Genomic DNA, 25,144 nt, shown 5'->3' on the forward strand with positions numbered 1-25,144 from the left:
ATTTGTTTTAACAATTACATATCAAGACCAGTATCTATCATTTGCTTTAAAAATCATGTTTATTTTTCTCATAAATAGAGCTAAAGGCCCAATTGATTGTGAATCACTGAAAAATGATCTATCAATACAAGCTAGGAAGGCAGAAGAGAAGATAATGAACACATGGTATACAAAGGTTATAAATCTTTTTACCAAGAAGGAAGCTCTCGAAGGCATTAAACCTGAAAAGTTGGATTCATTTTATAACTGTGTTTCGACACTTATGTCAAATCAGGTAAATATGTTTTAAGTATTTTAAGTGATAATGTTATTAAAATTAGTTTGGTATCCTATACAATGAAAGCCTAATATGCTAAGTGTCCAGTCTTCTGGTCAGCCATTCAACCAATCAAAGTGTAATATGCTAATGATATGCTAAGGCCGCTCAGCTGCTCACTATGATGTGCACTGACCATTGGGGAGACAGTCGACCAGTCACTATGACATGCACTGACCACCAGGGGGCAGACGCTCTGACCGATAGGTTAGCTTGCTGCTGGGGTCTGGCCAATTGGGACTGATCAAGATGGGCTGGACATGCCCTGGAGCCCTCCCGTGATCCCGCCCCGCTGGCCAACCTCCCGTGTCCCTCTCTAACCCCAATTGTGCACCGGTGGGGTCCCTCGGCCTGGCCTGCACCCTCTCGCAATCTGGGCTGAGTGACACTGCTCCCGCCCCCCCCACCCCCCCGCCTCGAGTGCATGAATTTTGTGCACCGAGCCTCTAGTTTTAAATAAAATTCTATTTAGACATTTAGACAAAGTGTTAAGTAATTATTTTGAAGTAAGTTATAAAAATATTTTTACTATAATTTTGTGAAGCCACAGCCTGCATAGCTTGGGTTCAAAGCCTGGAGAAAGAGCTGACATGCAAATTAATATACAAGACAAGATATATAAATTTAGAAATTATGGGGGAAGCCAGATGGAAACTTAGTTCTAGTGACTAAGCTTCGCTGAATCTCCGGATCCATCTCCTTTTCATTTACTAGAATACACATTACCCTTTAGGAATGCAAACAGGCATATCAAAGGTAAAGTTTAGTAAACAGTAAAAGATTATCAGGTTAGGGGATTGCCTTGGGCCACTCAGTTAGCAGCAGGTAACATGCAGATATTCAGCCCTGCTGAATTTCAAAGCCCCATTCAGCTTCTGAAGGACTTCTCGCATTTGTATATTAATTACTGTTGATCTTTGCTTTCAACATAATTTTATTTTAATAAATTAAGCAGAAAAATGCTTTATTTCTGAAACAATCTAAAATGGAAAGTCTAGAAGTATGTATCAATATTGTGAATGATTACTGGGCTCATGCTTAAAGACTATAAGCTTTATTGAAGTATATTAACAAAAGGACTATCCTAGTAAACATTTTTTTTTTAAAATTATGTAATTCCAAGTTGATGGATTCTCATTTCATTCACTGTAAAATCTTGGTTCAAAATGTTATTGACCATCTTTAAATGACAAACAGAAAGAGAATATTAATTTTATGCTCTTCAAGTTTTTACTATTGCAGAAAAACAATTCTAGAAAAAGAGGGGTTTTTTTTGTTTGTTTGTTTTAATTTTTTAAGAACTGCCAGACTTTTTCCAAAGTGGCTGCATCATTTTATTTTATTTATTTATTTATTTAATATTTTATTGATTTTCTACAGAGAAGAAGGGAGAGGGATAGAGAGCCAGAAACATCGATGAGAGAGATCGATCAGCTGCCTCCTGCATGCCCCCCACTGGGGATGTGCCCACAAACAAGGTACATGCCCTTGACCGGAATTGAACCTGGGACCCTTCAGTCCGCAGGCCGACGCTCTATCCACTGAGCCAAACCGGTTCAGCGATTTTATATAGTCTTTACTTATTTTTTATTGATTTTAGAAAGGAAGGGAGAGGGAGGGAGAGATAGAAACATCAATGAGAAGAGAGAATCATTCATTGGCTGCGTCCTGCACGCCCCACACTGGGGATCGAGCCTGCAACCTGGGTCAATTCATAGGTTGACACTCAATCACTGAACTATGCTGGCTGGGCTAGAAAAAGAGTTTTGAATAAAAACTTTCCCTGTGGCCCATCTGGTGTGGCTCAGTGGTTAAGTATCGATGCAGTTCGATTATTGGTCAGGGCACATACCTGGGTTGTGGGCTCAATCCCCAGTATGGGGCATGCAGGAGGTAGCCAGTTGATATTGATGTTTCTTATCAATGTTTATATCTCTCTCTCCCTCTCCTTACCTTTATCTATAAAATCAATGAAAAAAAATTTTTTAAAACAAAGAACCTTCCCCTATGGCTGGTAAAGATCTCCAAAGATTTTATGAATTTTGCAATGTATCTTTAAAAGGATAATCCTATCTAATAAAAGAGAAACATGGTAATTAGCGTACGACCGCTACCCTTCCCATTGGCTAATCAGGGCAATATGCAAATTAACTGCCAGACAAGATGGTGGCTGGCAGCCAGGCAGCTTAAAGCGAACATGAGGCTTGCTTGCTTCAGTGACGGAGGACTCCAATGTTCCCCACCTGCCGCTGCAGGCCTCTGAGCTGCAACTCTAAGCAACTATGTTACAAATATAGAAGCTAAACAAAACCCCAGAAACCTGCTTTAGTCCGCCGGGCTTCAGCCAGCAGGATCGCAACATTGTTTCAAATACAGAAGGTAAACAAAGGCCAGAAACCTGCTTTTTGCAGCTGTGGCCTAAGAGCTGGAGCCAAGCCTCAAAGCTAAAGCTGGCCCAGAATAAAAAAAGAAAAGAAAAGAAAAAAAGGAGCAGTTGGAGCTTCAGTCACCCGCCAGCCTGAAAATAGCCCTCAGCCCCTCACCCAGACTGGCCAGGCACCCCAGTGGAAACCCCCACCCTGAAGGGTGTGTGACCAGCTGCAAACAGCCGTTATCCCCTCACCCAGGCTGGCCAGGCACCCCAGTGGGAACTCTCACCCTGATCCAGGACACCCTTCAGGGCAAACCAGCCGGCCCCCCCCGGGCACCAGGCCTCTATCCTATATAGTAAAAGGGTAATATGCCTCCCGGCACTGGGATCAGCGTTACAGGGGGCAGCGCCCAAACCCCCTGATTGCCCTGCGGCTCTGTGTATGACAGGGGGCTGGGCCACAACCTCCCTATCGGCCCTGCTCTGTTCCTGACAGGGGAAGGTGCCCCATCCCCTGATCAGCCCTGCTCTGTGCCTGATAGGGGGAACTCCCCAACCCCCTGATGGCCCTGCAGCTCTGTGTGTGACAGGGGGCAGTGCCTCAACCACCTGATCGGCCCTGCTCTGTGTGTGACGGGGTAGAGACATAACCTCCCCATCGGCCCTGCCCTGAGTGTGAGAGGGCAGTGCCCCAACCCCCTTATCGGCCTTGCTCTGTGGGTGATAGACGGCGGTGCCCCAACAGCCTGATCGGCCCTGCTCTGTGTGTTATGGGGTAGAGCCATAACCTCCCCATCGGCCCTGCCCTGAGTGTGACAGTGGCGGTGCCCCAACCCCCTGATCGGCCCTGCTCTGTGGGTGATAGAGGGCGGCACCCCAACCCCCTGATCCGTCGTGCTCTGTGTGTGACAGGGGGCGGTGCCCCAACTACCCTATCAGCCCTACTCTGTGAGTGACAGGGGGGAGCTCCTCAACCACCTGATCGGCCCTGCTCTGTGTGTGACAGGGGGGAGCTCCCCAACACCCTGATGGGCCCTGCTCTGTGTGTGACAGGGTACGGAGCCCCAACCCCCCCTAATGGGCCCTGCTCTGTGCGTGACAGGGGGTGGCGTCGCAACCTGCCCATCGACCCTGCCTTGAGTGTGACTGGGGGTGGTGCCCCAACCCCCCAATCGGCCCTACGCTGAGCGTGACTGAGGGTGGCATCACAACCTCCCAACCTGCCCTGCACTGTGCATGACGGGGCGGCGCCCCAACTCCTCAATCGGTCCTGCTCTGAGCCCGACTAGAGGCTGCACCTAGGGATTGGGCCTGCCCTCAGCCACCCGGGAGCAGGCCTAAGCCAGCAGGTTGTTATCTCCCGAGGGGTCCCAGACTGCGAGAGGGCACAGGCCGGGCTGAGGGGACCGCCCCTCCCCCCCGAGCGCACAAATTTTTGTGCACCAGGCCTCTAGTCCTATCTAATAAAAGAGAAACATCGTAATTAGCGTACGTCCGCTACCCTTCCCATTGGCTAAACAGCGAGATATGCAAATTAACTGCCAGCCAAGATGGCGGCCGGCAGCCAGGCAGCTTCAAACTAACATGAGGCTTGCTTGCTTCAGTGACGGAGGAAACCAAGGTTCCCCGCATGCCTTGTGGCCTCTGAGATTGCAGTTTGAAAAATTGTTACAAATATAGAAGCTAAACAAAACCCCAGAAACCTGCTTTCAGCCCGCCGGGATCTCAGAGCTGGAGTTGATACAGAGTTTTGATTATAGAACCCAAACAAACCAGATACCTGCTTTCAGCAGCAGAGGCCTCAGAGCTGGAGCCAGAGCTAAAGCTGGCCCAGAATAAAAAAAGAAAAAAAGAAAAAAAGGAGCAGTTGGGAGCTTCAGTCACCCGCCAGCCTGAAAACAGCCCTCAGTCCCTCAACCAGGCTGGCCAGGCACCCCAGTGGGGACCCCCACCCTGAAGGGTGTGTGACCAGCTGCAAACAGCCATCAACCCCTCATCCAGGCTGGCCAGGAAACCCAGTGGGGACCCCCACCCTGATCCAGGACACCCTTCAGGGCAAACCAGCCGGTCCCCACCCGTGCACCAGGCTTCTATCCTATATAGTAAAAGGGTAATATGCCTCCCAGCACTAGGATCAGTGGAGCCGTGAGTCCTCCCAGCACTGGGATCAGCGGACCTGAGAGGCCTCCCGGCACCGGGATCAGTGTGACAGGGGGCAGCACCCAAACCCCCTGATTGCCCTGCGGCTGTGTGTGACAGGGGGCGGGGCCACAACCTCCCTATCTGCCCTGCTCTGTATGTGACATGTGATGGGGTAGAGGCATAACCTCCCCATCGGCCCTGCCCTGAGTGTGACAGTGGTGGCTCCCCAACCCCCTGATCGACCCTGCTCTGTGGGTGATAGAGGGTGGTGCCCCAACCCCCTGATCCGCCCTGCTCTGTGCGTGACGGGGGGAGCTCCCCAACCCCCTGATGGGCCCTGCTCTGTGTGTGACAGGGTACGGAGCCCCAACCCCCCTGATGAGCCCTGCTCTGTGCGTGACATGGGGCAGCGCCCCAACCCCCTGATTGGCCCTGCTCTGTGTGTGACAAGGGGCAGCGCCCCAACCTCCTGATTGGCCCTGCTCTGTGGGTGACAGGGTACAGAGCGCCAACCCCCCTGATGGGCCCTGCTCTGTGAGTGACAGGGAGGAGCTCCCCAACCCCCTGATTGGCCCTGCTCTGTGCATGACAGGGTAAGGAGCCCTAACCCCCCTGATGGGCCCTGCTCTGTTAGTGACAGGGGGGAGCTCCCCAACCCACTGATTGGCCCTGCTCTGTGCGTGACGGGGTGGCGCCGCAACCTCCCCCTCGACCCTGCCTTGAGTGTGACGGGGCGGTGCCCCAATTCCCCAATCGGCCCTATGGTGAGTGTGACTGAGGGTGGCATCGCAACCTCCCGATCCGCCCTGCTCTGTGCATGACCGGGGGTGGTGCCCCAACTCCCCAATCGGCCCTGCTCTGAGCCCGACTAGTGGCTGCACCTAGGGATTGGGCCTGCCCTCTGCCTCCCGGGAGCAGGCCTAAGCCAGCAGGTCGTTATCTCCCGAGGGGTCCCAGACTGCGAGAGGGCACAGGCCGGGCTGACAGAGCGCCCCACCCCCCTGAGTGCACAAATTTTTGTGCACCGGGCCTCTAGTCTTATATAATAAAAGGGTAACATGCAAATAGACTGAATGACAGAACAACCACTCAAAGCGTAATATGCTAATGATATGCTAAGGCTGCTCAACCGCTCACTATGACGTGCACTGACACCAGGGAGCAGATGCTCCGACCAGTACATTAGCTTGCTGCTGGGGTCTGGCCTATCGGGACTGAGCGAGATGAGCCGGACACGCCCTGGAGCCCTCCTGCGGTCCCTCCCCGGCCTGGTTGTGCACCAGTGGGATCCCTTGGCCTGGCCTGCACACTCTCGCAATCCGGGAGTCCCTCGGGGATGTCGGAGAGCTGGTTTCAGCCAGATCCCGCAAGCCACTCCCCTCGGTAGGGCACCGGACACAGGGCTCATGGCTGGTGAGCACTGCTGCATCAGCATGAGCCTCTCCAGATCGGGACTGATTGGGCACGAGCCTGTGGCAGATACATTGGGGCCAGGATGAGTGGGAGCAGCAGGTAGGAGCTGCAGGTGGCATTGAAATGCGGGTTTAGGCCCGATCCCTGCAGGCCACCCAGAGGGACCCACCTGTGCATGAGTTTGTGCACTGGACCTCTAAAATAAAATTATATATATATATAAATAGTATATTACTATAACTAATATATATGATTTTCTTTCTGTCTTTATCCCCTTAAGAGAACTATGATCATTTGATGAGAAGTAAAGAGATGAGGAACATTTTGAAGATCATTTAGATCTATATTTGTCTGTTTGGGTAAATTTCCAATAGTTGGTTAATTATAAGAATACACTAGAGCAGCCGTGGGCAAACTATGGCCCACGGGCCGGATCCAGCCCATTTGAAATGAATACAACTAAAAAAAAAAAGACCGTACCCTTTTATGTAATGATGTTTACTTTGAATTTATATTAGTTCACACAAACACTCCATCCATGCTTTTGCTCCGGCCCTCCGGTCCAGTTTAAGAACCCATTGTGGCCCTTGAGTCAAAAAGTTTGCCCACCCCTGCACTAGAGGCCCAGTGCATGAATTTGTGCATGGGTGGGGTCCAGCTGGACTGCCCCGTGGGGGCCGATTGGGCTGAGCCAGCTCGGGGGAGGGAACATAGGAGGTTGGCCGGCCAGCCTCACCTCTGATCAAGGTATTGTGGGGCCTGTTGGGGGGGGGGCCAGCTGGGGTGGAGGAACCGCCCACCCCCCATCAGGCCGGTTGGCTAGCAGCAGTGCATGTCATAGTGACTGGTCGTTCCAGTCGTTTCGGTGTGCTGTTTGCTTGGCTTTTATAGAGAGAGATTATTCATACTTTGGTCATGTATTGTGCACATTTCTAAGTTCCAGTAGCTTCACGCTAACCAAATGGTGTGCTGGAAATTTGGCTCTCCAGAAACAACAATAACAACTACCCTGTTTTGTAGTGTTTGCTAATTTCCATGGCATAAATATTCCCACCGTGATGATTTTCAAGCATCCAAAGGTTTAGTAACAGGCTCACAAAATTAATAATATTGAACATTTGACTCTTGTGACAATAGCAGCTAGCTGTATCTTTACCACTGCCCCTCACCCCATGTACATGTCATCCCATGACACCCTCACTATGAGGGTCAGGGCTCCCTTACCCTCAGTCTTCACCATGTTGTTTGGTCTTCTGAAATGTTTTCTATATCAGGGGCAAAATAACTAGAGTGTGGAAGATTCTGAGTTGCCATTTTAAGATTGTTGATATTCTATAAAAGTATGAAAGTTTGCATATATTTTTCCATTTATTATTTTAGACTACATTTATTAAGAACATACTGTGCTGCCCTGACAGGTGGCTCAGTTGGTTGGAGTGTCACCCCATATACCAAAATGGTTGTGGGTTCAATTCCTGGTCAGGGTACATACCTAGGTTGTGGGTTTGATCCTGGGTCGGATGCTAATAGGAGGCAACTGAGTAATGTTTCTTTCTCATATTGATGTCTCTCTCTCTCTCTCTCTCTCTCTCTCTCTCTCTCTCTCTCCCCCCCCCCCTTTCTCTCTAAAATCAGTAAAAACATATCCTCAGGTGAGGATTAAAAAATACAGCCCTGGCTAGCATGGCTCAGTGGTTACTGTCTCCCCACATACCTACGGGTTTTGGGTAGGATTCCTGGTCAAGGGCATGTACTTGGATTGCAGGTTTACTTTCCCTACCTGTTTGGGGTGCGTGCGGAAGGCAACCAGTGGATGTCTCTCACATTGATGTTTCTCTCTCTTCTCCCATGCCTCACTCCCTTCCACTCTCTCTGAAGAGTATTGGAAAAAGTGTCCTTAGGTGAGGATTAACAACAACAGCAACAACAACAACAAAAGAAAATATGTGCTGAATGAAGATAATTTTCAGGACTAAATGGATTGATAGAATGACTTGATTATACACTGATTTTAGTTAAAGGTTGAACTTGTACTCTTGAAATTAATAGTAATTTATAAAATCATGCAGATAAAGGATCTCTTAAAGAGAACTGTAGAAGGATTTGTAAAACTCTTTGACCAAGAAGATGAACGAGGGCTGCCGATATTTAAGATGGAATTGACAATTGATGATGAGAAAATGGAATTTTACCCTACCTTTCAAGATTTGGAAGATGTTGTTTTTGGTTTGGTAGAGAGAATAGCTGAAGCTCTGCAGGTATCACTTCATCCTTATCTATCAGGTTTCTTTATATGGCTCTTTTTCAAAATTTTAAATTGAGTTGAAACTCCATAAAGTATTTATATACATAAAATGTTACAACTCTTTATTTCCATACTCCAAGTTATTTTATGTTAAAATAAAGTGCTTTGTCTTTGAGAAAGTCTTCTGGTTGAAGATAACATTTGTTCATAGAAGTCTTATTGTAGTTATGACAACCTCCCAAGAGGCCCTGCCTCTGATCAGAGTGGGGGAGCCAATCAGGGGTAGAGCTGGCGGGGGGAAGAGGCCATAAGCCAATCAGGGTGGTGGGGGCCCACTGGGGTTAGGGATGGCCAGGGGGAGGGGCTGCAGGTGGTTGGCCGGCTGGCCCTGCCCCTGATCGGGGTGGGGGGGCCCATTGGGGGCCTATTGGGGTGGTGGAGGCCCATTGGGGTGGGGCTGACCAAGGGGAGGGCCTTCAGGAGGTTGGCCACTGGCTCCGCCCCCTGGGGGGCGATCGGGGGTGGGGCTGGCCTGGGGACAGGGCTGTGGGAGGTTGGCTGGCTGGCTCCACCCCCCAATTGGGCTAGTTTGCTGGCCGCAGTGGGCGGTTGTTCCTGTTGTTACGGGGGTCCTTTCACTTGCTTTTTATATATATAGATTACAAACTATACCACTTTAAATCATTACTGTATTTTGCATCAAGTTATCTTTTCTTGGGCCACTAAAATCTGAAAAGAATGTTCAAAAATGTAAGATCTACATATACTAGTAGACCAATTACACAGTTATTTCATAAACTGTCATTTTTATTTATGTTAGAATGTCCAATCAGTACCCTCTTGGCTATCAGCAGCTTCACCACCTGTAAATCTTGACACAGAACTTCCAGAACACATGATACAGTGGGCACTTGATGTGCTAAAGGTGGAAATACATCGTAACTTAGAAGGTGCAAGACGACACTATGAGACATATGGTATATGTGATAAATATGATATTATATCTTTTTATTATAAAAGAATGACATTTTATTTTTACTAGAATTTGGCTAGATATTTGGTTGTCTGGGGCTGTCATGAAAGAGCAGGGAGAGCCAGAAGTTAGCATGAACATGGCTGTTGGCAGCATCAAGGATTAAAACTAAGAAATTTGAATACTGTTGTCTGGTCCAAAGAGTGAATGCTAACTGGATCAGGGTGATAAAGCCAAAAGATAGAAAGAAGGGATGTTGGAATAAGGAGAAAGCTAAGCTAAGGTTAAAAGCAAAGTAATCTATAAGAATAGCAGCTCAAGTTTATAGTCTTCTCAAGTGTGTATGAAGTCAGGTTGGTAATTTTACTTGATATCTTAAGCAAAATCTTTTATTAACTGGCTTATTTTTATCTCTTAAATTATTTTAAGATTATTACATACCCTTTTATCTTTATTTTGAAACATCTGTATTTAACCTGGTTTGCTTAAGTACATTTTATTCCATTCTATTTCTATTAATGTACTAGTATGTTAATACTCAATTAATAATAATTAATTGAATAGGCTATTTCATTCTATGATCATATAAAAAAGCACTTTTTAAAAGGTTAATATTGATATTTAAATTAGATTATTAATTTTCAGTTGAAAAATATAATTGGCTTCTTGATGGCACTGCAGTTGCGCTGATAGAGACTTTTCAGGCAGAAGATCACACTTTTGATGAATACACAGAGGTAAGTGATAATTCTGTTTTTGATTAATGCCTTTTGAGTATCCTTTTAAAATTATGATCTTTTTGTTCTAGAAAATAAATGCTTCAATTAAAGTTATTAGAATTTATTCAAAACATCATTTTAGTAAACTTATAGATTTATCTCATAATTTCTTTAGTCATTCATTTACTCATTCATTGATTCAACAAAAATTTCTTCATCACATTCAGACACCTAGCAAGATTTTGGTGATGTAAAAATAAATAATACATTAACATTGTTCTCAGGAGCTTATACTTGGCCTGGAAGCTAGACATATTAATGGAAATATTGAGATAAGTACTGGAATACAGATATGGATAAAGTGTGAAAGCACAGAAGAAGAAACGATTGCTTTTGCTTTGGGAAATTCGTGAAGATTTTTAAAAGCAGTGATAAGTGAGCTAGGTTTTGAAGTAGATGTTTATAGGTGGATTTAGCTGAAGCAGGGAGGCATGGAAGAGACTAACATAGCTCAATGTGGGGTAAGGGGGAATGAGAAGAAATAAACAAAAGAACTTATATACATAGTCCATAGACACAGGCAATAGGGTAATAAAGACCTTGGGTGTGGGTAAGGGCTGTGAGTAGGGGGGAAAAAGGGAAGTAATGGGAGATATCTATAATACTATCAACAATAAAAATCTTCTATCCTGCTGAAACCGGTTTGGCTCAGTGGATAGAGCGTTGGCCTGTGGACTGAAAGGTCCCAGGTTCAATTCTGGTCAAGGGCATGTACCTGGGTTGCGGGCACATCCCCAGTGGGAGATGTGCAGGAGGCAGCTGATCGATGTTTCTCTCTATCTCTCTCCCTTCCTCTCTGTAAAAAATCAATAAAATATATTTTAAAAAAAAATCTTCTATCTAATAAAAGAGAAATATGGTAATAAGCGTACATCCTCTTCCCTTCCCATTGGCTAATCAGCAAGATATGCAGATTAACTGCCAGCCAAGATGGCAGCCAGCAGCCAGGCAGCTTGAAACTAACATGAGGCTTGCTTGCTTCAGTGATGGAGGAACCAACGTTCCCCACCTGCCTTGCCGGCCTCTGAGCTTGCAGTTTGAAACATAGTTACAAATATAGAAGCTAAACAAAACCCCAGAAACCTGCTTTCAGCCCGCCGGGATCTCAGAGCTGGAGTTGATACAGTGTTTCGATTATAGAACCCAAACAAACCAGATACCTGCTTTCAGCAGCAGAGGCCTCAGAGCTGGAGCCAGAGCTAAAGCTGGCCCAGAATAAAAAAAGAAAAAAAGGAGCAGTTGGGAGCTTCAGTCACCCGCCAGCCTGAAAACAGCCCTCAGCCCCTCACCCTGACTGGCCAGGCACCCCAGTGGGGACCCCCATCCTGAAGGGTGTGTGATCAGCTGCAAACAGCCATCATCCCCTCACCCAGGCTGGCCAGGAACTCCAGTGGGGACCCCTACCCTGATCCAGGACACCCTTCAGGGCAAACCAGCCAGCCCCCTCCCGTGCACCAGGCCTCTATCCTATATAGGAAAAGGGTAATATGCCTCCTAGCACCGGGATCAGCGGAGCCGAGAGGACTCCCAGCACCGGGATCAGTGTGACAGGGGGCAGCGCCCAAACCCCTTGATCGCCCTGTGGCTCTGTGTGTGACAGGGGGCGGGGCCTCAACCTCCCTATCTGCCCTGCCCTGTTCGTGACCGGAAGGCGCCCCAACCCCCTGATCAGCCCTGCTCTGTGCCTGATAGGGGGTAGAGCCATAGGGCTCTGTGTGTGACAGGGTGTGGCACCCCAAACCCCTGACCGGCCCTGCTCTGTGTGTGATGGGGTAGAGCCATAACCTCCCTATCGGCCCTACCCTGAGTGTGACAGTGGCGGCGCCCAACCCCCTGATCGGCCCTGCTCTGTTGGTGATAGAGGGCGGCGCCTCAACCCCCTGATCCGCCCTGCTCTGTGTGTGACAGGGGGCGGTGCCCCAACTCCCCTATCGGCCCTACTCTGTGAGTGACAGGGGGGAGCTCCTCAACCACCTGATCAGCCCTGCTCTGTGCATGAAGTGGGGAGCTTCCCAACACCCTGATGGGCCCTGCTCTGTGAGTGACAGGGGCAGCGCCCCAATCCCCTGATGGGCCCTGCTCTGTGCGTGACAGGGGTTGGCGCCGCAACCTCCCCATTGACCCTTTCTTGAGTGTGACAGGGGGCGGTGCCCCAACCCCCCAATCAGCCCAACCCTGAGCGTGACTGAGGGTGACATCGCAACCACCCAATCAGCCCTGCTCTGTGCATGACAGGGGGCAGCGCCCCAACTCCCCAATCGGCCCTGCTCTGAGCCTGACCACGGGCTGCACCTAGGGATTGGGCCTGCCCTCTGCCACCCGGGAGCAGGCCTAAGCCAGCATGTCGTTATCTCCCGAGGGGTCCCAGACTGCGAGAGGGCACAAGCCGGCCGAGGGACCCCATCCCTCCCTTCGAGTGCACAAATTTTTGTGCACTGGGCCTCTAATATATATATAAAAAGCCAGCAACCAGAACAAGGTAATGACTGGAATGACAGAACAACTGGTTGCTATGACACCCATTGCAGCTTGCGAACCGCCCAATCAAGGGTGGGGCCGCTGGCCCACCCCCCCTGCCACGCCCCCATTGCCCCCTTACCCCAGTTGGGGGGGCGGGGCCAGCCGTCCAACCTCCTGCATCCCCTCCCCGCAGCTGGCCCCATCCCCAATCGGCCTCCCCTACCCCAATTGAGGGTGGGGGGGCAGCCTACCCCCTGTTGCCTCACCCCTTGGCTGGCCTCACCCCCAATTGCCATCAACCCCAATAGGGGTTGGGGCCGGCTGGCCAACCTCCTGTAGCCCCTCCCCCTGGCTGGACAAACCCCTGATCGGCCCCCCACTCTGATCAGGGGCAGGACCAGCTGGCCAACCTCCCCCGCCCCCCCCCCCCCCCCCCGCTGGCCTGGCCCTTGATTGGCCTCCCCACCCCATTGGCCCACAGCCCCTCCCCTCAGCCAGCCCCACCCCCATTTGGGCCCCCACTCCAATCGGGGTTGGGGCCAGCCGGCCAACCCCCTGCAGCCCCTCGCCAGGCAGGCCCAGCCCTGATCTGCCCCTATTGGGGCTGGCCTGGTCAGACCCCACCTGTGCATGAATTCATGCACTGGGCCTCTAGTACATTTATAAATGAAAAAAAAAAAAGAATATGAAGTTGGAAATGTAAGTTGGAGCTATAGGTGAAAACCTTCAAGTATATTTGCTTAGGAGTTTGTACTTTGTTTTGGAGGTTTTTAGCCATCGAAGTAATATACTTGGATCAGAGTTTCAGAATGATAATTCCAGAAGCAGTGGGGAAAAAGTAATTAAATGAGAAAAGATTTCTACCTTTTGAAGGCACCTTGTTCTATTGGTTAAAAGTATGCTTTTGTTTTTTCATCTTCTCTCTATTGACTGCTTAGTTTTTATTCATAAAGTATAATATAGACATTTTAATTTTTCAACATTTTATTATGAAATATTTAAGCATACAGAGAAGTTGAAGAAATTTTATGAAGAGTTCCACCTAGATTCTAATATTTTACTATGTTAGCTTAATCACATATTTATTCATCAATCCATTCCCTTTTCCATTCTTGATTAATTTCAAGAATTATTAACTTTAAAAAAACAACTTCATTGAGGTTGGTTTACATATAATAAAATGCACCCATTTTAATTGTATAGTTAAATGAGTTCTGACAAATTTATACACCAGTGCAACTATCACCAGAGTCAAGATATAAAATGTTTTCACCACCTCAGAAAGTTTCCTTATATGCCATCCCAGTCAGTTCTCCCTAAACCTGACCTTAGGCAACTACTGACATACTTTCAGTAATTATAGGTTTTTCTTTTCTAATGAAATCATACATACATACTCTCTTGTGTCTGGTTTCTTATATTAATGTAAGGTTTTTGAGATTTATCTATGTTGTTCTGCCTATCAATAACTTCTTCCTTTTATTGCTGAGTAGTATTCCAATATAAATCTGATTTATTTAATGTCTTTCAAATATATATATATGTATATATATATATATATACACATATACACACATACATATATATATATATATTTATTTTTATTGACTTCAGAGAGGAAGGAAATGAATAAAAATATATATTTAAAATTTACTTTTAGGTTTAGTATATATCCCTGCATTTCTTTGCCAATTCTAGACATACTGTAATTGTAGTTTGTATACTATATTTTGCATGTAGTCATAGTTTATTATAGCATAGCACTTCATTATATTGATATGCCATCTTTTCTACTGTAAATGGACATTTGTGTTTCCAGTGTCCCACATTTTCTTTGATCCAGCCAATTTTCTTTTTCATATCAGTTAATTACATCCCAGAAAAACTAGATGATGATACTTGAGAATAAGAAAATATCTGTCCCTTTTCCAGTGTCCATTAGCTCTTTCTAGTCTCTTTGCTATGTTTCCAACCAAGAATCAGGGAGGTGCTCAATGTAGTCTTTGAATTAATTACTATTCTCAGCTCCCTTAAACACTGAAAATTTTAAGCTCAACCATAGAAACAAAAATGAATGGAGACTAGAGAAATAGGGTAGCCTTGAGAGAGAGAGAAGTACAGGGAAAATATCTTTAATTGGTGGGGGATGGAGATGGGGTAAGAAGGTAGAGAGGCAACATTAAAGATGGAATATGGAATTAAGTCAAAGTTGCCCAAAGTTGGTAGGTATATTTCACTTTCACAAAATGCAACATAACTTGTTAGGTTTTCTTTGTACTACTTTGTTTAATTTTTAAAAATTATCCCAGTGTCTGGGTATTAAGAAGTTGTATAAATTCCATTATGTTGGATTTTTGGTAATGGCAGAACACAGTATTTCTTTTTTGGATTATTTTGATCAAAACCAAAAATTCTTTATATTTTGTTTCCTGAAGACTGCATTAGAATCTTCAGTGAGGCATCAGGTATGGCACAAGCAAGTATTTGTTAGCTACACAAATTGCCACATGATATAGATTTATTTCTAAACAGAGAGATGAGTTGACTTTGGCAAAAGTTTTTTTTTAATAGTTACTGAGAGAAATTTCACTTTAAAAATTTTTATTTTTAAATTTTTTAAATTTATTGATTTTAGAGAAAGAGGAATGGGAGTGGGGGAGAGAGAAAGAGAGAGAATGAGAGAATGAATGTGAGAATATTGAGAGAAGAAACATCGATTTGTTGTTCCACTTATCTATGCCTTCATTGGTTGATTTTTGAATGTGCCCTGACTGGGATTGTGAACCCACAACCTTGGTGTATTGGAACAGTGCTCTAACCAACTGAGCCAGGGCCTGAAATTTTTAGATATGGATGTTATAAGTGGTACCATATTGGATATTTACTGGTAGATTGGCAAATTCCTTAGTGAAAGGACAGGTGAAAAAAGATTTATGCAACAAAGGGGACAAATTTAATCAATTAGCAAAAAGAAATGAGTTTACATTTATATTACATAATTAAGAAGTCCACCATAATACTATACCACAATACTGTAATATAAAATCACTGATGAATTTTAAAATGCTAATCATTTTTTTTGTGTGTGTGTGTTTTTTTAAGTTTATAGAAAAATTTTTCAACCTTGCCTCAGAAATAATGCTTTTACCTCAGTGGGTTCATTTCCCTATGGTTCGTTTGGATTGTGAAGATTTGAAGACAGGCCTAACAAATAAAGCAAGAGCCTTTGCAAATATATTATTAAATGACATAGCTACAAAACATAGAAACGAAAATGAATGGTAAGTGGAACTTATTGCCAAACTTAGAAGTGTTGGGCTAAAAGAAATATTTTGCTCGTAATAACACTTGTTTAAAAACAAAAGATTAAAATATAAGTACTTACAACTTTTTCTCCATAACTGCCTCCTAGGGAGGTTCCTTTGTAGTACCACTGATCTGGTTTCTTTCTTTTTTAAGATAGTTTATTGATTTTTCAGAGAGAGGGATCTCCTTAAGTCTCTCTGAAGAGAGAGAAGAGAGAGACATTGATGTGAGAATGCAACATCTATGAGCTGCCTCCTGCACGTCCCCTACCAGGGATGAGCCCTCAACCCAGGGTATGTGCCCTTAACCTAGAATTGAACCAGCAATTTCCTTGTGCTCAGGACGCCACCCAACCAACTGAGCCCCACCAGCCAGGCCTGGTCTGGTTTCTTTTTGTTTGCTATTGTTTGAGGGTAGTTTTGAGACAACCCAGAATTTTTTTTAAAAAAGAAATATAAATAAATTAGTGTTTGGACACAGGTTGCAAAAAATCAAAAGACCGTAGACTTTCAATTATATTGGGAATATCTGGAATCATTCCTGACCCCAGTATTTACTTGTTGTGTCACCTAGCTTATTTTTCTCATCTGTATAATAAGACATTAATACCTACTTTGCAAGGTGGCTATATAATTGGATTAATAAACTGTGGCCTGCTAGCTGAATGTGAGTGTGTGTGTGTTGTGTGTGTGTGTGCGCGCGCGCGCGTGCGCATTTTGCTTACTTCATAGTTTGGTTTACCATTTGCTTGAGCTACCATGCTCTTATTTTGTTTGCCTCCATTTCTTTTGCTGCAGTGTCTCTCCCCCAAACACTCAGAGTCTGCTCTAGAAAGAAGAAGGCACCCCTAATATGATCATTTGTCTTTTTTTTGCATTAACCATATTAACACATACCTCCTAAAATTTTAGTATTGACTATCAAGCCCTACATTAGTTGACTTCTACTTACCTCTCTGACTTGCCTTTGTATTCATGTTGGCCTGCTTGCCATTTCTAAAATATGCCAAGCTTATTGCTACCTTAGGCTTTCTATCTTGCTGTGTTTTCTTCTTGGAAGTTTTCCTTCTGTTATTTGAATGACTCACTTTTTTCTTTTCTCATGCTGAATATCACCTCCCGAAAGGGGCCTTCGCTGGCCACTGTATAAAATAGTAGTCCTTTCTCTACACTACATAATCTCTTTTTAAAAAATTATCTTTATTGTTAAAAGTATTACTAATATTCCCCCCCTTTTTCCCATTGACCACCCTACACCCCACACCCACCCCTCCCAGGCATTCACCACACTATTGTCTGTATCCATGAGCTGTGCATATATGCATATAAATTCCCCAGTTAATATCTCCCCACCTATCCACCCACCCCCATCTTCCCTCTGAGATCCATCAGTATGTTCCATCCTTCTATGTCTCTGGCTCTATTTTGTTCATTAGATTCCACATATGAGATCATGTGATACTTATCTTTCTTTGACTGGCTTATTTCACTTAGCATAATACTCTCCAGATCCATCCAAGCTGTCTCAAAGGGTAAGAGATCCTTCTTTTTTTACAACTACATAGTATTCAATAGTGTAAATGTACCACAGCATTTTTATTCATTCATCTACTGATGGACACTTGGGCTGTTTCCAGATCTTTGCTGATGTAGATAATGCTGCTGTGAAATAGGAGTGCATATATTCTTTCTGATTGGTGTTTTGGTATTCTTAGGATATATTTCCCGAAGTGGGGTTGCTGGGACAAAAGGCAGTTCCATTTTTAATTCTTTGAGGAAACTCCATACTGTTTTCCACAGTGGCTGTACCAGTCTACATTCCCACCAAAAGTGCACTGGGGTTCCCTTTCTCCACATCCTCACCAGGACTTGTCATTTGTTGATTTGTTGATGATAGCCATTCTAACAGATGTGTGGTGATACCTTATTGTCATTTTAATTTGAATTTCTTTGATAATTAGTCACATTGAGCATTTTTTCATATGTCTATTGGCCTTCTGTATATCCACTTTGGAGAAGTGTCTATTTAGGTCCTTTGTCCATTTGTGTGTGTGTGTGTTTAGCATAGAAAAGAAACATTGTATTTTATTTTTTTAAATCTTTATTGTTGAGAGTATTACAGGTATCCTTCTATTTTCCCTCCATTTCCCCCCTCCATTCTGTTCCCACCCTGCTCTGGCCTTCACCACCCTATTATGTCCATAGGTAATGCATATATGTATATAAGTTCTTTAGTTAATCTCTTCCCGCCCCCACTCTCTTCCCGCTGAGAATCGTCAGTCTGTACCATGTTTCCATGCCTCTGATTCTATTTTATTCATCAGTTTATTTTGTTTAATAGCCTTCTGGTTCTTTTATTTTGATTTTTAGATTCAATACTTGATATGTATTTAGTTTCTCCTCCTCCTCCTCCTCTTCCTCATCCTCCTTTTCTTCCTCCTCCTCTACTACTACTACTACTACTACTACTACTACTACTATTTCTATTTCTCCTTCCTTCCTTCCTTCCTTCCTTCCTTCCTTCCTTCCTTCCTTCCTTCCTTCCTTCCTTCCTTCCTTCCTTCCTTCCTCCTTCTTTTCCTTCTTCCTTTTCTTAAAAAATACCCTTCAACATTCATGTAATACTGGTTTTGTGGTGAACTCCTTTAGCTTTTTCTTGTCTGTGAAGCTCTTTATCTGACCTTCAATTCAGATAGCTGTGCTGGGTAGAGTAATCTTGGTTGTAGGCCCTTGCTATTCATCACTTTGAATATTTCTTGCCACTCCCTTCTGGTCTGCAAAGTTTCTTTTGAGAAATCATATGAGAGTGATATGGCCACTCCCTTGTAGGTAACTAACTGCTTTTCTCTTGCTGCTTTTAAGATTCTCTCTTTGTCTTTAACCTTTGACATTTTAATTATGATGTGTCTTGGTATGGTCCTCTTTGAGTTCCTCTTGTTCGGGATTCTCTATGCTTCCTGGACTGGTAAGTCTATTTCTTTCACCAGGTAGGGGAAGTTTTCTGTCATTATTTCTTCAAATAGGTTTTCAATGTTTTTCTCTCTCTTCTCCTTCTGGCACCCCCATTGCTGGGGTCATTCTCAGCATCTACTAGGGTTCAGGAATCTGGAGAATGGTCTGCGAGTAAATTAAATAAACTAGACATGACATATAAATTTGGAAGGCATTTTAGGGGGACCAGGGAAGGCTTAGCTTCAGTAACTAAGCTCCCTGAATCTCTGGACCCTAGCTTTTTATTAGCAAATTTTTGCCCTATAGCAAAGCAGATATACATATCAGAGGTAAGGTTTGGTTAGGTTGGGGAACTGCCCTCAGCTGTCTGGCAGCAGGCAATAATATATGCAGATTTTAAGGTTTGGGGAAATGCTTTCAGGTATTCCAGTAGCAAATAATATGATTCAGCCCTGTGAAGCCTCAAGTTCCATCAACCTTTTGATGAACTTCTTGCATTTATGATCTGCTGGAATTAGCCTCCAGCAGCCCATACTTTGAATGTTGGTGTGCTTGGGATGTCCCGAGATTCCTTACACTATCTTCATATTTTTGGATTCGTTTTGCTTTTCGCTCTTCTAATTGAGTGATTTTTGCTTTCTCATATTCCAAATCATTGATTTGATTCTCAGAATGCTCTACTCTACTGTTGAAATCTTATAAATTATTCTTTATTTCAGTTAGTGTATGCTTAATTTTGGACTGGTCTTTATTTAGTGTCTTTGACATTCTCACTGAGATCCTTGAAAGTCTCACTAAGTCCCTTGAAGCTCTCATTAAGATCCTTGATCATCCTTTTAACTACTGTTTTGAACTCTGTCTTCAGTACTTTGTTTGCTTCCATTTCTTTCATTTGTAACATGTTTCTTTGTCTCCACATTTTTGCTGCTTCCCTGTGCTTGTTTCTATGTATTAGGTAGAGCTGTTACATCTCCTTGAATTGGTAGAGTGGCCTGGTCCTGTAGGGCCCAGTGGCTCAGCCTCTTCAGTCACCAGAGCTGGGCACTCTTGGTGTGCTCCTGTGCGAGTTATGTGCATAGTCTGGTAGTAGTTGAGCCTTGATTGCTGTTGGTGTCATTGGGAAGAATTGACCTCCAGGCCAATTGGCTGTGAGGGCAAGCTGAGTCTACAGTGAAGAGTTTCTGTGCAGGAGACCCTGCTATGGAGCAGGACTTGCTTCAGTGGGGCTTTGGTGTTTTGTTGCTCACTGAGTCTGCTCCTTGAGTGTGTAGCTTGTGGATATGTAGAGTTGTAATCTACTATGGTCTGAAGCTGTCCACCAGTTGCACTGGCTCTGGGGCCTCCCAGGAGGTACAAAGTCAGCCACTGCCTGGGGCCACATGTCACGAACTCCAGGGAGATCTGCAGATGGCTGCTACTTGTATTTGGGCCAGGTAAGGCCCAGCTGTGAAGCAAAGCAGGTTGGTGCTAGTGCTGGGTCTTGGGCCTTTTATTGATAGTTTTGGGGCACATTGACTCCAGCTACTGCTTGTTTGAGAGATTTTAGCAAAGTCTGAAACTTGAGCCAGGACAGGTCATACACATGGAAAAGCCGCTGCACACAGCTTGGGTGGGGTTGCAAATTGGATGAGGTGGGGTCTCAGTGAATCACCAGGGTGTAGGGAACAGTGTGGGCCACACTGATGGAAACTCAGATATGGCTGCAAGTCAGCTCTGCAATGAGGGGGAATCCCAGCAGAGGAACAATGACCCCTGTGAGCACCCCTGTCTGGAAGAAAGCTGCCTCTGAGTTCCTGCTCTGATGCCAGACAGTCCAGTTCCTCCTTGTATGTCCCTGGATTCCCTAAAGCTGCCACCCAACACTGGAGCTTAGAGGAAGTGGGACCATGTAAGTTCTGCGCAGGCCCTTTAAGAGGAACACATGATGCCGAAACCGGTTTGGCTCAGTGGATAGAGCGTCGGCTTGCGGACTGAAAGGTCCCAGGTTCGATTCCGGTCAAGGGCATGTACCTGGGTTGCGGGCACATCCCCAGTAGGAGATGTGCAGGAGGCAGCTGATCAATGTTTCTCTCTCATCGATGTTTCTAACTCTCTATCTCTCTCTCTTCCTCTCTGTAAAAAATCAATAAAATATATTTAAAAAAAAAAAAAAAGAGGAACACATGGGACTCCGGCAGCCTCCATGTCACTCAGCTATAATCCCCACTGGTTTTTTTTACAGCCCAAAGTTACAGGGACTTCTAGTCCCAGCACTGGAATCCTGGGCTATGGTTTGCTTTGGGGCTTGGAGCTCCTGCTTCTCATGGAAGACCTTGGTGATATCCCTCCAGATTAAAAAAATATCACACGTGGGTGTCAGACCAGCCTGTTCCATGCCTCGCCCCCTCCTACGAGCCTCAGTGTGCTTTCTTCTTTACTTCTCTAGTTGTAGGACTTCCATTCAGCCAGATTTCAGGTGGTTCTGAATGATGATTGTTCTGTATTTCGTTGTAATATTGATGTGGCTGTGGGAGGCAGTACCAGCATTTACCTTCCTGCCACCTTGCCCATTTTTAAATTGGATTGTTTTCCTTTTGTTAATTTGTATGAGATCCTTATCTATCTTGGAAATTAATCCCTTATCAGATGCATCATTGGCAAATATATTCTCCCATGCATTGGACTCCCTTTTCATTTTGTTGATGGTTTCTTTTGCTGTGCAGAAGCTTTTTATTTTGATGTAGTCCCATTTGTTTATTTTCCCCTTAGTTTCCCTTGCCCTAGGACAGTGGTCAACAAACTCATTAATCAACAGAGTCAAATATCAACAGTACTTCTTCAAAATAGACTCGCCCAGGCCGAAAACTGACTTCTGCGCATGGACCACGAAGTTTCAGTTGCACTGTACATGCACGCCCACACATGGTATTTTGTGGAAGAGCCACACTCAAGGGGCCAAAGAGCCGCATGTGGCTTGCGAGCAGCAGTTTGCCGACCACGGCCCTAGGAGATGTATTGGCAAACATATTGCTATGAGAGATATCTGAGATTTTGCTCCTTATGGTTTCTTCCAAGATTTTTATGGTTTCATGACTTACGTTCAAGTCTTTTATCCACTTTGAGTTTATTCTTGTGTATGTTGTAAGTTGGTAGTCTAGTTTCATTTTTTTTTTGCATGTACCTGTTCAATTTTCCCAACGCCATTTATTGAAGAGATTGTCTTGACTCCATTGTATCCTCTTGCCTCTGTTGTCAAATATTAATTGACCACAATGGTGTGGGTCAATTTCTTGGGTCTCTGTTCTGTTCCATGGATCTATATGCCTGTTCTTTTGCCAGTACCTGACTGTTTTGATTACAGTGGCTTTACAACTTGATATTTGGTATTGTGATCCCTCAAACTTTGAGGTGGTTCTTTGAAAAGATAAACAAGATTATCTTTAGCCAGACTCATTAAGAACATAGAGAGAGGACCCAAATAAACAAAATCAGAAATGAAAGAAGTAAAATAACATTGGGCCCCACAGAAGTAAACGGATTGTAAAAAAAATACTATGAACAGCTATACTCCAACAAGCTGGACAACCTGGACAAAATGGATGTATTCCTAGAAATTTACAGTCTTCCAAAATTCAGTCAGGAAGAATTAAAAAACCTGAATAGGCTGATAACTACTGATGAAATTGAAGCAGTAACAAAAAAAAAAACTCCCAGCAAACAAAAACCCTGGTTTAAACAGCTTCACAGGGAAGTTTTACCTTTGGTTCGGAGAAGCACTAACACCTTTCCTCCTCAAACTATTCCAAAAAACCAAGAGGAGGGAACACTTCCAAGCTCTTTATGAAGCCAGCATTAGCCTAATTCAAAAACCAGTTAAGACTACAAAGAAAGAAAATTACAGGCCAATATCCCCGATGAGCGTAGATGCTAAAATCCTTGACACAATATTAGCAAATCTGATCAAGCAATACATCAAAAAGATTATACACCATGACCAAGCGGGGTTTATTCTGGGGATGCAAGGCTGACACAATATTTGTAAATCAATAAATGTGATACACCCCATTAAAAAATGAAGGATAAAAATCACATGATCATATCAATAGTTGCAGAAAAAGCATTTGACACAATCCAGTACCTATTTCAGATTGAAAACAAAACTCTCAGCAAAGTGGGAATAGAGGGTCATACCTGAACATAATAAAGGTCATATATGGAAAACCTACAGCCAACATCATACTCAATGGATAAAAAGTAAAAGCATTTCCCTTAAGATCAAGAACAAGACAGGGATATCCGCTTTCACCACTCTTATTAAACATAGTACTGGAAGTCCTGGCCACAGCGATCAGAAAAGAAGAAGAAATAAAAGGCATCCAATTTGGAAATGAGGAAGTAAAACTGTCATTATTCAAAGATGACATGATATTGTACATAGAAATCCTAAAGACTACCAAAAAACTACTAGATTTAATGAAATGAATTCAGCAATGTAGCAGAATACAAAATTAATATCCAGAAATCAATGGTATTTTTACCTAACTAGAGGCCTGGTGCATGAATTTTTGTACAGGTGGGGTCCCTCGGGGTGGCCTGTGGGGATCAAGCCAAACCTGCAGTCCAGTACTGACTGCTGCTCCTGCCTGCCACTCTCACTCATCTCAGTGCCGCTGCCCCTGCCGTGGGCTCGTGCCACTGCAGCGGCACTTGCCAGCTGTGAGCCCTGCATCTGGCACCTGTCCCAAAGGGGCTGGGGGGCTGGGATGTGGTTGGTCCTCCGGGCGGGCGGTAGGACACCCTTGCCAGCCAGGGATCCAGATCCATCCTGCTGACGTTCGCAATGGTTGTTGGTTGTCAGGAGCCTCCTTCCAGGAGGCTGGCAGTGCTGTTGGGATTGTGCCAGCGGCTCTGATCCATCGTTGCCTGGCCCGTGCTCCAGAGACTGGACCTGCAGGATTACTGAGGAAGTGAGTGGCTGCCACCAGGCTGGTGGGCCGCCAGGATGGGTCGATCAGCTAAGCGGCACTCCAGCTGTGAAAGCACACTGACCACTAGGGGGCAGCTCCTGCATTGAGCATCTTCCCCTGGTGGTCAGTGCATGTCATAGCAACAGGTCAACTGGTTGTTCAGTTGTTCGGTTGCTTAGGCATATATATATATATATAGATCTATCTATCTATCTATCTATCTATCTATCTATAGTCTAGAGGCCTGATGCATGAAATTAATGCAAGAGTAGGCCTTCCTTCCCTCAGCTGCCAGCACTGGCTTCCCTCTGGCACCCGGGACCTGGGCTTCCCACGCAGCCTTGGCTTCATCTGGAAGGTCGTCCGGAAGGACATCCGGTCTAATTAGCATATTATGCTTTTATTATTATAGATACAGGTAATGAATTCTCAGAAAGAAAAACTAAACGATCCCATTTACCATTGCAACAAAAAAAATTAAGAAACTTAGAAATAAACTTAACTGAAGAGTTTGTAAAAGACCTGTACTCAGAAAACTACAGGACATTGAAAAAAAGATTTAGAGGAAGATATAAATATGTGGAATAATATACTATGTGCATGGATTGGTAGACTCAACATCGTTAAAATGTCCATATTACTCAAAGCAATCTATGGATTCAATGCAATCCATATTAAAATACCAGCTGCATATTTCACAGATCTAGAACCAACACTCCAAAAATTTATATGAAACCAAAAAAAAAGACCCCAAGTAGCTGCAGCAATCTTGAGAAAGAAGTACACTCCATAATTCTTTATATTGCTTTTTCTTCATAGCACTTTTTACTACTTAACTTTGTGTTATGTATTTATGTGCTTTTGTCTCTCAACTTGAACATAAGCTTTATGAGATAAATGACTTGATCTGTTTGCTGTTATATCTCCATTGCTTAGAACTTTGTGTAGCATATTTTAGATACTCAATTATTTATTAAATGAATGAAATATATTTACCATATAATAGAAATAAAATACCTGAAGAAACTAAATTTTTTAATCTTTTATACTTGGTTTTTGCATGAGGTTTTTCTGATATTTCTGGTAATGGCATGACAATACAGATATTGCAAAATTCTATGCAATACAGGGGAAAAGTTCTATGAAGTTCTTTAGTTGAATAATGATGATAAAATATCTATTCTTTCATATATAGGATATTCTAAGAGAATTATAGATTTTTAAAAATGTATACAGGGGTTT

At 44.4% G+C, this 25,144-nt stretch overlaps 1 protein-coding gene across 1 annotated transcript in view; it reads left to right on the forward strand.

The window, feature by feature from the left end:
* The window catches only part of DNAH12 (dynein axonemal heavy chain 12), a 233,864-nt gene that overhangs the window by 23,619 nt on the left and 185,101 nt on the right, over window positions 1-25,144 (forward strand). Inside the window, exons 8-12 of the mRNA XM_036331828.1 lie at window positions 79-274; window positions 8,312-8,500; window positions 9,308-9,464; window positions 10,106-10,197; window positions 15,802-15,980. Coding sequence (XP_036187721.1) covers window positions 79-274; window positions 8,312-8,500; window positions 9,308-9,464; window positions 10,106-10,197; window positions 15,802-15,980 — 813 coding nt within the window. The remainder of the gene's footprint in view (window positions 1-78; window positions 275-8,311; window positions 8,501-9,307; window positions 9,465-10,105; window positions 10,198-15,801; window positions 15,981-25,144) is intronic.

Source organism: Myotis myotis, unplaced genomic scaffold, assembly GCF_014108235.1.
Source record: "Myotis myotis isolate mMyoMyo1 unplaced genomic scaffold, mMyoMyo1.p scaffold_m19_p_13, whole genome shotgun sequence".
Lineage (NCBI taxonomy): Eukaryota > Metazoa > Chordata > Mammalia > Chiroptera > Vespertilionidae > Myotis > Myotis myotis.